General features: G+C 37.8%; 1 protein-coding gene across 1 annotated transcript in view; it reads right to left on the bottom strand.

Moving 5' to 3' along the window:
- Positions 1-17,024, bottom strand: part of LOC126434319 (uncharacterized) — a 132,792-nt gene that overhangs the window by 34,100 nt on the left and 81,668 nt on the right. The window contains exon 6 of the mRNA XM_050090455.1: positions 4,354-4,446. Within this exon, the coding sequence (XP_049946412.1) occupies positions 4,354-4,446 (93 nt within the window). The remainder of the gene's footprint in view (positions 1-4,353; positions 4,447-17,024) is intronic.

The following is a 17,024-nucleotide window of genomic DNA, read 5'->3' as shown; positions in this document are numbered from 1 at the left end:
GTGAAGCTGTCTTCAATGAATTCATCGACAGAATAATAACACTTTTCCACCAGGAGAGTAAAGAGCAATCTTTTCAGTGAACCAACCTCCATTTTAAATATATTACTGCCTTTTATTTTATTGAAAATTTTTAACCCCATATACTCTGGCGTTTGGGCATAAAGTTTTAAATGATGTGTTGGAAGTTTGAAGTTATCTCTGTGGTGAGTGCTGTAGTTGTGGTCAAAACGGAAATTGTCTAGTGTATGTTGATTTCTATATAGGAACACCACCATCTCATATATGTAAAGTGAGGGGATAGATAGTACTTTTAAATTTTTTAACAGTGGTCGACAGGATTCCCGTTTTTTTGCAACACACATGTTTCTAATTACTTTCTTTTGTAATACTAGGAGCCTAGTGACATTTGCTGAATTTCCCCAGAAGATTATGCCATAACAAATAACTGGCTCAAAGTAGCAGTGATAAACTATCTTTCTGGTATCCATGTTTGTGGCACCTGACAAAATACAGATTGCAAATGCTAAGTTGTTCAGTTTATTTGCTAAGTAATCTATGTGTACCTTCCAATTTAAATTTTTGTCAAGATTTAGGCCTAAGAACTTCACGTGGTTTGCTTCTGTGATATCCTGTGTTATCTTTATTTCACTCCTTTCTACTGATTTAGCTTCAAATTGCATCATTTTGGTTTTAGTTACATTTAGTTTTAGTCCATTTTGATAGAATCAAGATTCAAGTTTTTCTAAAGTATTTTTGGCTTTTTATGGAATATTTTCAGATACTTCATTTTCAATTAGAACTGATGTATCATCAGCAAATAAGACTGAATGAACATCAATAGCAAGTGGTAGGTCATTTACGTAAAAAAGAAACAGATAGGGACCCAATATCGAATCTTGTGGGACTCCTTGGGGAACTGTTTTCCAGTCTGATGAATAATTGGTTCCATTTGAAGTTAAAATTACTCTTTGTTTCCTACCTGACAGGTAAGAGATAAACCATTTTAAAGCAGTGTCTCTGATTCCATACATCTGTAATTTGTGGAGGAGTAATGCATGGTTCACTGAATCAAAAGCTTTAGTCAGATCACAGAATATACCTGTGACCTTCCTACCTTTATCTAATGTGGAGCATATTTTTTGGATAAACTCATTTATAGCATTTGCAGTGCTTTTACCCTGTTGGAATCCGAACTGGTTTTTAAAAATTATATCATTTACAGTAAGAAAGTTATTAATTTGTTTTGCTGCAATCTTTTCAAACACTTTAGAGAAGACTGGCAAGAGAGAGATAGGGCAGTAATTCCCCATATGTTCTGTCGATCCTTTCTTGAATAGAGGTTTGATCTCACCATATTTCAATACCTCTGGAAAGCATCCCTGTTCATAAGATTGATTTATAATAGTTGACAGTGGTTGGGAAATAATATCGTACACATACTTGATTACAGATGTTGTTATTTCATCCCACCCATGTGAGGTTTTGTTTTTTAGAGACAATATTTCCTTTTCCACATCCCTTTGGGTTATTTTTTCAAATTGTTTAAAAGATGTGTTCTGGCTGTTTTCCAAATTTGTGATGCCCTGATAGAATGTCATATCCACATCCGATCTTACTACGTTTAGGAAGAATTCATTGAAACAACTTGACATCTGAACAGGGTTTACTATAATTTCATTTTCATGTCTAATTTTCAAAATCTCATGAATTTTTACTTTGGCTCCTAGTTCAGACTGAACAACTGACCACACTGCTTTTGTCTTATTTCTGTGTTCTCGTATGAATTTATTATTTGCCATTTTTTTATCTGCCGCTACAACTTTCCTAAATACAGCTTTATGCTGTTTGACATAAATAACAAAATCTGGATTTCTGATTGATTTTAGCTCATTGTGGAGCTCTCTCTTTCTGGCACTAGAGATCTTTATTCCTGTTGTAATCCATTTGAGTTTACCATTAACCTTCTTTTGCTTATATCTACGAGGAAATGATTCATTAAATACCTCTAAGAAACAATTTAAGAATTTGTCATAGTTTATCGAGCTTGAACTATTGTAGTCTACAGGCCAGCTTATTATACTTAATTTACTGCGGAATAAATCCATTTTACTTTTACTGAGATCCCTTTTTATACACACTTCTGGAGGCTTTAGGTTATTTGCTTTTGGGAGCTCAATAAACAGAGCTGAGTGATCTGAAATACCCAAGTCTAAACTATATTAATTTGTGTGAACAGAGGAATGTGTTTGTGATGATTTTTGCAGTGTCTGATTAATGGGAGCAACAATGCAATATGAAAATTGCCTGAGAGTGGGGAATACATTAGAACCTTAGAAGCAAGCTTACAGAGATAAGCTTTGAGGCAGAATACTTTGTCACATATTTTTACACAAACTAAGTTATTACATTTGACTTGTAAATAATAGATTTCAGCTATCAGTCATCCTTTTTAAATTTTATTGGTAGATCTAGATTTCAGCTAGAAACTAGCCATTCTCAATGCACTATCATTTTTGATTAATGCAATATAATGCATGTTGGTCAAGCTTCATCCACAGTTCATTGAATATTACATTTATCTTATATATGCAATATTTTTAAATCTATGGATATTGCTACATGACTGCACAATGTGATATCTGTTCCAAACTCTAAAATAATAGAAATACTAGTCAAAAAGAGACTGCTAAATTACCTGAATAAATATAATCTTCTTTCCAATGACCAATTTGGTTTTAGGCCCAGAAAATGCACACAATATGCTATAGCACAGTTCACTAAAGTAATTTTAGAAGCACTGGACAAAGGTGAAAATGTAAGTGGTATCTTTTTAGACTTGTCCAAGGCCTTTGATACAGTTGACCACAAAATCTTACTTCATAAATTAGGGCAAATAGGAATAAGAGGTGTGACAAAGAAGTGGTTCAAATCATACTTGGAAAACCGAGTTCAATGAGTTGACATATCACAAGTTTCAAACAATTCCCTTATAAAACACCTGTCTGACCCAGAAAATGTGAATATAGGCGTCCCACAGGGAAGTGTATTAGGCCCAATATTGTTTCTTATATACATTACGACTTCCCACAAAGTATCAGACATGACGAAAAAATACTTTTTGCTGATGACAGCAACATAGTAATAACAGGTGAAAATCCAACACAACTGTTAGAAAGAGCAAACGAGGCTCTCAATGATGTCCACAACTGGTCATTAAAAAATAAAGTAACCCTAAATGTAAAGAAAACTAACTATATTAACTTCCAATTGAACAAAAAACACAATGCCACTAAAATAAAAGTTAATAATAATGAATTAGAATGTGTAACAAGTACCAAATTCTTAGGGATGAATGTAGACAGCCAACTGAAATGGACAAACCATGTCAACATTTTGGCAAAGAAATTATCCACAGCATGCTATGCTCTTAGAATCCTTTCACCGGTATGCAATAATACCTGTCTTAAAATAACATATTACGGATATCTACACTCAGTCCTCAGCTATGGGATCATGTTTTGTGGAACAAGTGCCAGTAACATACAAACTGTGTTCGAAGTACAAAAAAGAGCCATAAGGATAACAACAAATAGCAACAACAGGCCCACTGTCTAGAATTATTTAGAAAGCTAGGAATTCTAACTGTTTCTTGTGAGTATATCTTTCAGAACATAATGTTCATCAAGAAAAATCTCAACATGTACAACACAAACAGCCTAATACATGACCATGAAACAAGAGCTTGTCACCACCTCCATCTAGATAGAAAGAACAAGGCAAAGACGCAAAAAAGTATATTTTACAATGGGATAAAACTGTACATCAAATTACCACAAGAAATTAAGGAAATAAATGAGCCCCTCACTTTCAGACAAAAGCTTAAAACCTTTTTAGTAAGTAAAAGATGTTATACTGTAAAAGAATATTTAACATAGATGTAGATTATTAGCAACATATGACATTATCACCAAAATATTATGTAATTATAAATATGTGTATGACTAGTTATAAATACTACACAAAATATGAGAAACCTGTTTAATTGTAAATGTAAATGTGTGCTCATGTGTTGTAATCTGACGACATCCATGCAATATTTATTGTTCCACGGATGAATAAATAAATAAATAAATAAATAAAAGTTTGTTTGTATATGATAAAATTTCTATAGGTGGACCTCAAGTGATTCCAATGCTGGCCACCTCTTCCATAAATACTGTTTGGGTTACACTTTCTGTTAATGCTTTGATTATCATTATGGAAGGAGTAGTTTAAAGGTAACAATGGAGTATTCTTTCAAGAAATTTGAAATAATGATAGAGTATGTATTATATTGGTGTACATTTTACTTACTGACATCAGCTGCTGGATTTGCCGTTGTTCCATAATTGAAGCTTTTGACTGTCCCAGTTGTGCTGGTGTAGTACATGAGACAACCAGTGGGTGCTGCAAAATTACATTTTTTTTAAAGAATGAACTTATTCATATCTATGTGCCAATCATATTATATAATAAGAGGACTCCCTTGACACCCCTTGCCCTAATCTACACACACATACACACACACACACACACACACACACACACACACACACACACACACACACACACACACACACACAACAACAACAACAACAACAACAACAATAACATTCTTTGGTGCCTCACATGATGCAGGAAAAGAGTAAAACTTTGAAAGATATACGTGTGTGAGTATCTGGTATTTATGTGTGTCACATACCTTTCATTTGCCAGTGACTGGTTACATGTACTCATTTTTCGTATATTTTTACTTTTTATTACCTTAAGGTTGATGATTCATTCAATCTTTTCTACTAAGCCTTTTGTTTACTTTTTATGATGCATGATTACATAACTGTTTATGCTAACATCAGATAACATTCTGACCTCTGTTAATTTTCTTTACTTTTAAACACCACAAAATGTTATAAATTGCTGGCCACTGAAATTGCAACGCCCAGAAGGATATCAAATGATGAAGTTTTAGTTATTCTACATTGACAGTATAGGTGGAAGAATACATGATTAAACTTGTAGGTCATTTGGGGATTTATAGGATGCAAAATTAGTGATGGAGTTGACACCTGTGGCAGAAACAATGGTTCTACTCTGATTGTCACCGAGTTTAATTGTACTTGGATGACAAAATAAGGGTACACTATTGCATGCTGCTTCATCATTCACAGAGTCTGTCAAGTGGTAATGTGTCAGCATCTCAGCAACCCATAACAAGATGTTTTCAATGAATGAGGAATCTAGAAAAGGTGCAGACCAGGCCAACAGTCAAAAACTGTTGGTATTGAGATTGGTCAGGACAGCATGGTGAACATGTCGGCCATCAGTCTTGCGTTATCTTTTTGAAAGATAACTTCACAGAAACTTTGAAGATAGGGAGTATCCACTGGTGTTAACATATCAGAAATCTGACACTCACTGTCCATTTGTGAATCAGAAGGGGGTCGTGTCCTTGGTAGTAAAATAATGTGTGCCCAGTGGTACCCCATGCCATCATAATAGGTTCTGACGACCATATGATGATGATGAATGCAATCCAGTAACATTCATTTCTTGGAATCTTTACTGATGGGAATGTACATTGAAACACTGCACATAGTAACTGGATGCAATATTGTGCCACTCTGTGTCCAGTGTTGTCATTGGGTGCACCACTGTTGGCACATCTCTCTCTGCTGACATTTCAAGGGAAGATGCAACAATGGTCACCATGTTCACAGACTGTGGTGCTCCTGACGTTGTTGCACTGTTAGGCATGAGTACTTGTCTCACAGCAAAGAAGCCCATTTCCTAACTTAGGATACATGACATGGGTGTATGACGTTGTGTGGCTGAGTGAACAATATGTCTGTTCTCTTGGGCATTAATTGGGTGAAACCACTGAGATCCTGTGTAGTGTTCCATCGATTCCATATTGACACGACAGTTTGGGGGAATCCAACCAACAGGAGTATCAATATAATGAAATCGTATGCCACATTCCTGCTGCTGTTGAATTTTTATGCATGGAACTAACTAAATAACTGAGGATTTTATTGAAGCAAAGTCAATAACTTTCTAAAAAGCTGTGAATCCCACTCATATCAGCAACATGTACTCATGTTCCATTATATAATTTCATACAGTGACTTGCAGATCATCCATTATAATATACTCACATCTAAAGACAATGTCTTCTTTTGTTGGGTTCATAAAGAGAAGATTAATCTGTCTGTTAGTTTTTTATTCATTGTTTTTGTGTGCCTAGATTTTTGTTTCAGTTTGGGGGGAACTGTCTTCTTTTGCAGACATTCTGTAAATGAGACTGCAATTTCCTTTTGTTTAACTTGTAAACCATCTTAATAACTATTATCTCTAGGTGACTTCCTTTTGTCATCATTCAAATGGATTTATACTCCTCAAGTCTTTCTTGCAGAAAGTCACTGTTTTTACCTTACTAAATGCCTTCTATGAGAACTACCTAGAACAAATAGTTTGGAAATCCACTCATGGAAATATATTAGGCCAAATAGCAACAAACAAATCTGATCTCTTTGAGAATGTTCACAATTAAACTGGTACCAGTGACCATGAGGTAGCTGTAGAGCAGTGGTTACCAAAATACAAGGTGCAATTAAAACATGAGGAAGAATTTACATGATCAGCAAACTACGAAAGAGACAGTAGTGTTGTATCTCACAAATGAACTCTGAACACTTAGCTCTAGAGAGGAACATCTAGAGGAACTGTGGCTCAGATTTAGAAGAATAGTTGACCATGTGCTGAACAGATATGTAGCTAGTAGAACTGTTCATGATGGGAGAGATCCTCCATGATATGGTATACAGCTTCTGTAAAGAAGCTGAGACTACTGCACAATAGGTGTAAAACAAAGCACAGGGCTAGAGATAGGAAGATGCTACAAGAAAAAGATCTGCCTGTCAAGAGGGTAACATGTGAAGCTTTCAGTGATTACTGTAACACGATATTATCAAAGAATCTCTCACTATACACAACACAATTCTGGTCATATGCAAAGGCTGTTAGTGGTACTAAAGTTAGATTTCAGACACTAATGGATGAGACAGTGACCGAAATGGACGGTAGCAAAGCAAAAGCAAAAATGTCAAACTTCATATTCAAATGTTCCTTTATGAAGAAAAATAAAGGGATGTTAACTCAATTTAATTCTCACATTACTGTGAAACTGAATGACATGGATGTTAGTGTCAGTGCTAGGGATGAACAAATGAAGCTGAACAAAGCTCCAGAGTCCAATGGAATCCCTACCAGTTTCTATACCAAATTTGTGGCTCAGTAAGATCCTCCTTTGTAACCATAACCTACAGTAGACAATTTGATCAAAAGACCATGACCAGTAGTTGGAATGAAGCACCTGTCAAACATATCTGCAAGGACGATAGCAGAAGTTACCCATGAAACTAGCATCCAATATCCTTAACATCCATTTGTTGTAAAATCTTAAAACATATTCAGAGTTCAAATTTAATGAGGTATCTCAAACCTTCTCCATGCCAACCACTATGGATTCATTGATCATGTGAAACTCAATCTGCACTTTTCTCACACAATATCCTGAAAGCTATAGATTAGGCAGCAGTCATGTAGATGCAGTCAAAAGCACAATTGCTTGAGGTACAAAGCAAAATTTGTGACTAGATTGAATATTTCTTGGCAGGAAGGGTGCAGCATGTTGTCCTGGATGAGAGTCATTCACACATGTAGAAGTAACATTAGCTGTGCCCTAGCAAAGTATTTTGGGGTCCTTGCTATAGAAGTTGTATGTTAGTGACATTGCAAATAATATTATTAATAACTTCAGACTTTTTGCAGCTGTTACCATTATCTATAGTAAAGCACTGAATGAAAAATGGCTGCACACATAGTCAGTCAGATTTTGATAAGATTTCAAAGTGGTGCAAAGATTGACAACTTGCTTTAAATATTTAAAATGTAAAACTATGCTCTTTACAAAATGAAAGGATGTTTTATCCTATGACTACAATATCGAGTCACAACTGCAACTGGTCAACTTGTGTAAATACACTCCTGGAAATGGAAAAAAGAACACATTGACACCAGTGTGTCAGACCCACCATACTTGCTCCGGACACTGCGAGAGGGCTGTACAAGCTATGATCACACGCACGGCACAGCGGACACACCAGGAACCGCGGTGTTGGCCGTCGAATGGCGCTAGCTGCACAGCATTTGTGCACCGCCGCCGTCAGTGTCAGCCAGTTTGCCGTGGCATACGGAGCTCCAACGCAGTCTTTAACACTGGTAGCATGCCGCGACAGCGTGGACGTGAACCGTATGTGCAGTTGACGGACTTTGAGCGAGGGCGTATAGTGGGCATGCGGGAGGCCGGGTGGACGTACCGCCGAATTGCTCAACACATGGGGCGTGAGGTCTCCACAGTACATTGATGTTGTCGCCAGTGGTCGGCGGAAGGTGCACGTGCCCGTCGACCTGGGACCGGACCGCAGCGACGCACGGATGCACGCCAAGACCGTAGGATCCTACGCAGTGCCGTAGCGGACCGCACCGCCACTTCCCAGCAAATTAGGGACACTGTTGCTCCTGGGGTATCGGCGAGGACCATTCGCAACCATCTCCATGAAGCTGGGCTACGGTCTCGCACACCGTTAGGCCGTCTTCCGCTCACGCCCCAACATCGTGCAGCCCGCCTCCAGTGGTGTCGCGACAGGCGTGAATGGAGGGACGAATGGAGACGTGTCGTCTTCAGCGATGAGAGTCGCTTCTGCCTTGGTGCCAATGATGGTCGTATGCGTGTTTGGCGCCGTGCAGGTGAGCGCCACAATCAGGACTGCATACGACCGAGGCACACAGGGCCAACACCCGGCATCATGGTGTGGGGAGCGATTTCCTACACTGGCCGTACACCACTGGTGATCGTCGAGGGGACACTGAATAGTGCACGGTACATCCAAACCGTCATCGAACCCATCGTTCTACCATTCCTAGACCGGCAAGGGAACTTGCTGTTCCAACAGGACAATGCACGTCCGCATGTATCCCGTGCCACCCAACGTGCTCTAGAAGGTGTAAGTCAACTACCCTGGCCAGCAAGACCTCCGGATCTGTCCCCCATTGAGCATGTTTGGGACTGGATGAAGTGTCGTCTCACGCGGTATGCACGTCCAGCACGAACGCTGGTCCAACTGAGGCGCCAGGTGGAAATGGCATGGCAAGCCATTCCACAGGACTACATCCAGCATCTCTACGGTCGTCTCCATGGGAGAATAGCAGCCTGCATTGCTGCGAAAGGTGGATATACACTGTACTAGTGCCGACATTGTGCATGCTCTGTTGCCTGTGTCTATGAGCCTGTGGTTCTGTCAGTGTGATCATGTGATGTATCTGACCCGAGGAATGTGTCAATAAAGTTTCCCCTTCCTGGGACAATGAATTCACAGTGTTCTTATTTCAATTTCCAGGAGTGTACATGGATGTAATAATTTATAAAGTATGAAATGGAACATTCACAGACACATTTTCAGATAAAGCTTGAGGCAGAATACTAGGGAAGAAGTTAGAATACTAGGGAAATGCAATCAGTCTTCAAAGAGATTCCTTACAAAATAGTTGTGCAACTCATCCTACAATATTGCTCAAGTGAGTGGGACCCATACCAGACAGGAATGGGAGGGGATACTGAACAGATGCAGAGATGGGTAGTACAAATGGTCACAGGTTTATTTGACTCATTGGAGTGTGTCACTGAAATGCTGAAAGAAACCAAACTGGCAGACATTTTACGAAATACACAAACTATGCCAAAAAGTCAACTCAAAAGTTTTAAGTACTGGCTTTAAATGGTGAATCTAGGAATATTCTTCTTGCTTGGTTCATGTTATTTTGGCATGTTCCATTCTCATTCGTGTGAATCTAAAATCTTCTCTTTAATAGTTCCACTGTTCTATTTCAGATTTTCTCACTCTTTACCTTTTTCATATTTACAGAATCTTTTGCTCTTTGTGCAAGTACCTTGGTTAAATAATCATCCCTTTTATATACATTTGTATGATCTTCATTTCCCAAAATTCTGGAATTTTTACTTAATTAAATTTGCTATAACCATATATTTTAAAATAAGTTGACATAACCTAGATTTCATATTTGATGAATTTGTTTCTTTTTAGTTTCATACCTATTATTACTCTGTGTTTTATTAGTCTATAGTCACCAGAAATCCTTAAATGATGCAGAACCATTACATCTGGTGTAATCTGTTTATCATGTGATGAACTTTAGTCAATTTCATTTTCAGTTGGTTCTTGATAAATCAATTTTCTATCTGCTTTGACCTGGATGAATGTATTAAGGATAAATATATTGCGCTTTCTTGCAGAGTCAACTAATAAGGACCTCTGTCATTTCTGTTATCATATGCAAAGTTTCCTGTTGAAAAAGCATTCCCTACTTTTGTCTTACTTTTTGATTAAAACAATTCATTACAATCTTGTAGCTGGATCTCACATCATTTATCAGTTTCTGTAACTCCCGATAAAAATTTTCAACATCCTCACCAGAAATGAGCTTTTTAGGCCAAGAATTTAATGATTTGTATTTAATATCTTTGGTTTCTTATTAAATTAAGTCTTTGTATTCTGACTGAGGTTCTTTCAATATCTGTTAATTGTTTTTAATTTTCTTGTTAACAATAAAGTAAATGCCTGTGTTCCTTCCTGGTTGGTTGCTCCATTATAAAGCATGAGTCCAGACTTCAAATTTGTTTCCTCTTCGTTCTTTTACCACACATCCCATTTGATTTCCACCTCTACTAATCTATCTTCAGGTCCTGAAGTTCTGCAAATTGCACACATCAAAAAAAGTTTTGCATCACCTTGGTTCCGAGAGTTCTGGAACCCGTACAGAAAACTGGAACAGAGATCAACATAAACATCATTTCTGCCCGTTTTATTGCTCATGAAAACCACACATCATACAGCCATTACAGCATCTTCCATGGCCACTGGCGGTGTACGTCGGCCCCATATAATGCCACCCCAAAACAGCAGGGAACCTCCACCCGGCTGCACTTGCTGGACAGTCTGTCTAAGGTGTTCTGATTATCGGGAGTGAAGTTGCGCATCGTGCACAGTTTGACTCATAACGCGACGTCCTGTGGCTGCACAAAAAGCATTATTCAACATGGTGGCGTTGCTACCAGGGTTCCTCCAAGACGTAATCTGTAGATAGAGGTCATCCACTGCAGTGATAGTCATTGGGTGGTCTGAGCAAGGCATGTCATTGACAGTTGCAGTCTCATCCACTGCAGTGATAGCCATTGGGTGGCCTGTGCAAGGCATGTCATTGACAGTTGCTGTATCTCCTCCATGTCCAAACAACATCGCTTTGGTTCACTCCGAGATGTCTGGATACTTCCCTTGTTGAGAGCCCTTCCTGGCACAAAGTAACAATGTGGACATGATCAAACTGCAGTATTGACCACCTAGGTATGGTTGAACTGCAGATAACATTAGCCATGTACCTGCTACCTGGTGGAATGACTGGAACTGATTGGCTGTTGGACCGCCTCGGTCTAAAAGGCCCTGCTCATGCGTGGTTGTTTACTTCTTTGGGTGGGATTAATGACATCTCTGAACAGTTAAAGGGGCTGTGTCTGTGATACAGTATCCACAGTCAACGTCTATCTTCAGGAGTTCTGGGAATGGGGGTGATGCAAAACTTTTTTTGATGTGTGTATTATCATTAAATGAAAAGCAGTAAACTCTATAGGGTTTCTATGTCACCAGTAGTTCTGGCTGCCTAACTAGCTGATGAAATTTGGAAAACTAATTGGGCAGTCATCTACAGAGGTGATGCTGCCACAAGTGGAAATCCTAAATGCAAAATGTTTGCCAATATGTCCAGTTATCTCATCATCATCATCATCATCATCATAATCATAATCTATTACCAAGTTGTTCAGTTAATAGTTGACTCAGGTAATCTTTCCTACAATATGTTTGAAGAGCATTTATACTACTTCATTACCAAGCTGGAGTACATACAGAGTGCAAATATACAATTGAATCTATAAAGTTCTTTTTTATTGCCAAGAGTGTCTTGTTAATGGAGACAGAGTCTGTCTTGATACTGAAAAAAATGACAGCCATAACTCAAGTTTCCAATTCCATATGACAATAATGATCAGAGAGAATTCCATGCAAGGTTCTGCTATTACAGTTATTTCATGAAGAATTACAGTTTCAAGGCTGGCGACTACAAGAATTAGAGATGTGAATTTTGGAATTCAGAAATACATCTAGAGAAGGTTAATATTTATCACATAATAACAGTTTTTGAACTAAAGAAGGAATTGTTTAGCTGTAGAAGATAACTCTAATTGCATGTTTTTAAAAATTCTTTAGATGTCTCAAATTGTTTCGAGTATTAAGATACTTAAAAATTTTCAAAATGTTTTACTTGACTTTGGGATAATTTTATGCACACACTGTACATTCTTATGAAATTTGGTAGCAAGGAACATCACAGATTTTACAAAAAATTCTTTGCTCTCAAATTTTTTTGTCACTGCTTCTTGCATGGGAGCAGATATAGCATTTCCAACAACTTTTATATTTATATCTCCTGTCCCATCAAAGTTATGTTTTTTTGCTTTTACTTATTTTGAAATCAAATTGCTTACAACACTTATTCAGAAGGTAGAATTCCTTTTGTTCATCATCTTCATTTTCTGTCAATAATGTCAAATCATCTGCATATAAGAGCCACTTTAGAACAGTGTATGTACCACTGTATATCCTTGCATTAGAATTCTCTTTTCCGATCTGAATAATGTGATCTCCATAACTTTTGATGAAGAAGTCCATGAATTCTACATCTTCCTTGAAGCAACAATACTGAAAATGCATGTATAGCCACAGTACATTATTATTGCTCGTTATGTATTTGACTGTATTAAAATATAGTTCTTGAGTCAAGGCTTCAATTAATGGAAATGGACAGCACTTCACAAGACAATCTTTTAGCCAAGGAAGAAATCATTGCTCACTTGAAAGTAGTGTATGAGGAGATTTGTTTTTGAGTGTGTCTGACACGTTATTGAACCCACAGGGGAGATTAATGATTAGGGTTCACGTGCTGGCTAGCCTGGAAGTGGTTTTTAGCTGACTTCCCACATTCCCCTAGGTGAATACTGGGCTGGTACCTAAGTATCATCTCAGTTCCACATTTTGCACATTTTGTGACCAATAAGAAAACTTTTGCTTATCTTCACATGAACAACACTACATGCAGACAGTTGGAGTGCAAGTGCACATACATTCATCCAGGGGGGTTGGGGTAATGGAGTGATGACAGAAAGGGCATCTGCCCATCCCTTAAATTAACCATACCAATTCTGTAAATAATGATGTTGGCCCTGCACCAATATGGAACAAAAGCACAAGAAAAAGAAAAATAATAATAACAATAAGATGAATATAAAAAATAGCTATCCACCCAAGCCAAACTTCACCACAATCATACAGTCAATCTCCAGAACCGCTCTACACAACTGAAACATCATCATTAACCATCAAGATCAAGGACATTGAGAAAATGGAAAGGCAAATGCTCAGGAAAATATTGGGACCCAAGATCCAAGATGGTATCTGGACGCGCAAAAGCTCTGAAGAACTGTACTCATGTCAGTTGCATGGAAAAGACGATTGAAATTCTATGGACATTTAGCAAGAATGGACACCTCCAGAATGACCAAGAAAATCTTCCTTATCATCAAAGGAACTAGCCAAACCAGGGCATGCTGGCTAACAGAAACCCAAAATAACCTCACAGAACTCAGTATTGACCCATTAGAAACCACATGGACTGCATACAGACAGAAAATCAACTGTCATAAGTTCACAACCAAAAACCCGATGGAAAGTAATCTGAAATTGAAAAATGCTTGGACCAAGAAAGAAGATAGGCCCATAGTGAAAGGATGAGGAAATTTTGGAAAGAAAAGAAGAACAAGAAATATAAGAAAATCAGTGCTAATTAATGGTTCAACTTGCTCCTTAGAGGGTGAAACAAATAAATAATAATAAATAATAAGATGAAGAAGGAGGAGGAGGAGAAGAAGAAGAAGAAGAAGAAGAAGAAGAAGGAGAAGAGGAAGAGTGACTGACACCTTCCAGCCAATCACCAATCTTCTGCACGTCTTTCAGCATCCAGCTGCAGTGTTCCGACCTTGCACCCTCCCTGTAGGCAACAGGATTATCCACAAACAGCTCCTGCCATTCCAGTTATGTAGTACCTTCACTGACTTGCTTGCTATTATTTTAGCATCATTTTTATTGTAAATAACTGAAACTTTACCATTCACATGGAAACAGCACGTTCCCTATGTGAGGTTTGCCAACTGATCTAAATCCGAAAAATTGGATGCAATACTGATTTTTCAATGGTGATATCCTTATGTTCGTTTTGGCTTGTTGGGGTGCACTCCACCTAGATCTTTTTATATCAGAAATGAGTGTAATGTCTAGATACAATGTTGCTAAAGTAATTGTGCATGTGTGGTAATTATGTTCCTTTAGTTGCATGGCAAAGGAATAACAATTAGCAACACAATGTGCATTGAAGAACAGTTTTATTATTAAATAACTGCAGCACATTTACATAATGTGTGAACATTTGAGAGAAGAACCATGCAAAGACAAACATATCAAAGATCTTGAACAAAGAGTCTCCACGTGAAACATCAAGATGATATTTCTTGTGGTCAATAGTCACCACACAGATATGCCGATTGGCACCCATTCTTCATTATGACCAACAAGTATTACTTAATTAGATTTTCAAACACCTTTACTGAGAGTAATTATTGTGACATGATCCTCCTTGATAAGCCAGTAATATTGTCTAATCATCTAACATACCATAAGTTAACAATCTCAAAAATATTCAGTTAGTTAATGATACAACAATTGTAGTTCATGTAAGTCGGTAGGTTGCTATAGTCTCTTGATATTTCTCAAGTCTCAGAGCTTCACGCTAGAATCATGCATTTTATCTTAAATGAATATTTTCTCAACAATTATGAGGTGACATTAATCCATTTCAGATCTAATCAGCACAGCATATCAGTGTATTTATACAGAATATAATTTGAGAAATTAAGAATAGGCAGACAGAAGTATTAAATGACCATCAGAAAAAGGTCTGTGAGGTTAGTAAATTGAATCAAGGTTTTTATATTCTCTGTTTATGTATATTCTATAAGGCATAATGTAGTTTTACTTGTCCTGTTACATTAAGAGTTCACCAATTCCATTCATGGATGCAGCTTATTGACCCACATGGTGTCTTGGTATGAAATAAGTATGGTATAATCTCTTTGCCTATGTAGCTAAGCAACTGCCTCCTTCTGTCCTGCCACAGGGTATGCACATGCTGCACCTTAACAGAAATGAGCATGTATCAGATCTCAGTCATTGATCACCAATGACTGTACGATGCTCATCCCACGACAAGTGTTGTCAGTCATGTGGTAAGTGGATGCCAGGAGCACTTTCTGAAGAGGAGTATTACTTTGGGCAGGTGTGTGATTGTCTGTTCTACTACTTTACATGTCCAAGAGGCATGTCAATTGGATTTGGTTGAAAATGTCGTCATAGCTGTGTCTGCTATTTGTGGCTATGGAATTAACTGGCAAAGAGGGGTTGGTAAGCCATGGTTAACTGCACTTGTTTGGACTTATTTGGTGAGAAACTTAGTGAGCAAACTGTACAAACAGTTATTCAGAACTATCCACTGTGTGGTAGTATACTTTCAGGGTGTATACAGGGGGGGAGGGGGGGGGGGGGGGAAGGAAAAAAACTCCCGGATTATTCCCAAATTTTTCCTGGATATCCTGTTTAAAAAATATGCTTTTTCCTGGGAAAAAATTCAGTTTTTCCGTGCTAAGTGACATTAGGTTTTGCATAGATTTTGCCTCGAAACTGTAAAACTTATCAATCCTTTGAATGGTTAATGTTTTATACACTCGCGTAGAACTTCCTGGAAAGAAAGAAAAGATGGGGTAGAGAAGTTTTGGAAAGATTTTTAATGAAAAAAAAGGAGAGAAGTTTTGGAAAGACCTTTGAGTTGCTGCAATATATATGCTGCATATTTTCATATTTTGAAAGTATAAATTGGAATTGCACCAAACACAGCACGTTAATTTCCGGAGTGTTGAAACCGAGGCTGTGATGTCCTTTTGTAAGCCAATCATATTTCATGCCACGTGATCTCACCAGCTGATGACAGCAGATATTCAGAGCATAGGACACATGTTATAGTCAGCCAATAGCTAGATCACTGGCTGCGTAGTGCGAACACACAAAGAGGAAAAGTTAACGGTTTACATTAATATACATAGTATAGCTGCAAGAAAAGCTAAGCTTTCACATATGATATTGGTCTCTAAGATTAACAAGCTACAACAGAAGCTAAGCTTTCACATGTAATATTGATCTTTTTTTGCGTGTGTTATACTTTAAGATTCATCACACAAATGTGCCAGTAAATTTAAAATTATGACATAAATGTCTGGCCTCGAAATTCTTGTAAGTGGCTGGTCCTCAAAATGTTCAGTTTTAAATGCTCTGTGATTTAGAAATTCATCCCACTTTCTCACACGTAACATAATTCATCTTGCATAAAAAGAAATTTACTTTGAAAGTAACGCTTTATGAGCCACCATCTGCAATACTATCTGCACACTGTTAGAAATAGGTTCGATTTACCAGTTGCCAGAGAGTGCCAGAAAACAGGCATTTTTGCATGTGTGCAGCTGCAGTGGTGTAGGAAGCCCACACGTTCATATGTATAAAGCACTAAGAGAGCTTACATTAAACCATAAAAGAAACAGGGCATCAGAGGATACTTTGAAGAGCATCAGAATTTCGTACACCATACTAAAATGTATAATTTGGCTTGAAGAGCACACTGTTCTTTTCCAGATTCAC

This window comes from Schistocerca serialis, chromosome 1 (genome assembly GCF_023864345.2).
Source record: "Schistocerca serialis cubense isolate TAMUIC-IGC-003099 chromosome 1, iqSchSeri2.2, whole genome shotgun sequence".
Classification (NCBI taxonomy): domain Eukaryota; kingdom Metazoa; phylum Arthropoda; class Insecta; order Orthoptera; family Acrididae; genus Schistocerca; species Schistocerca serialis.
Note: the sequence above shows the minus strand (reverse complement) of the source record. Positions and strands in the feature narration are given on the sequence as shown.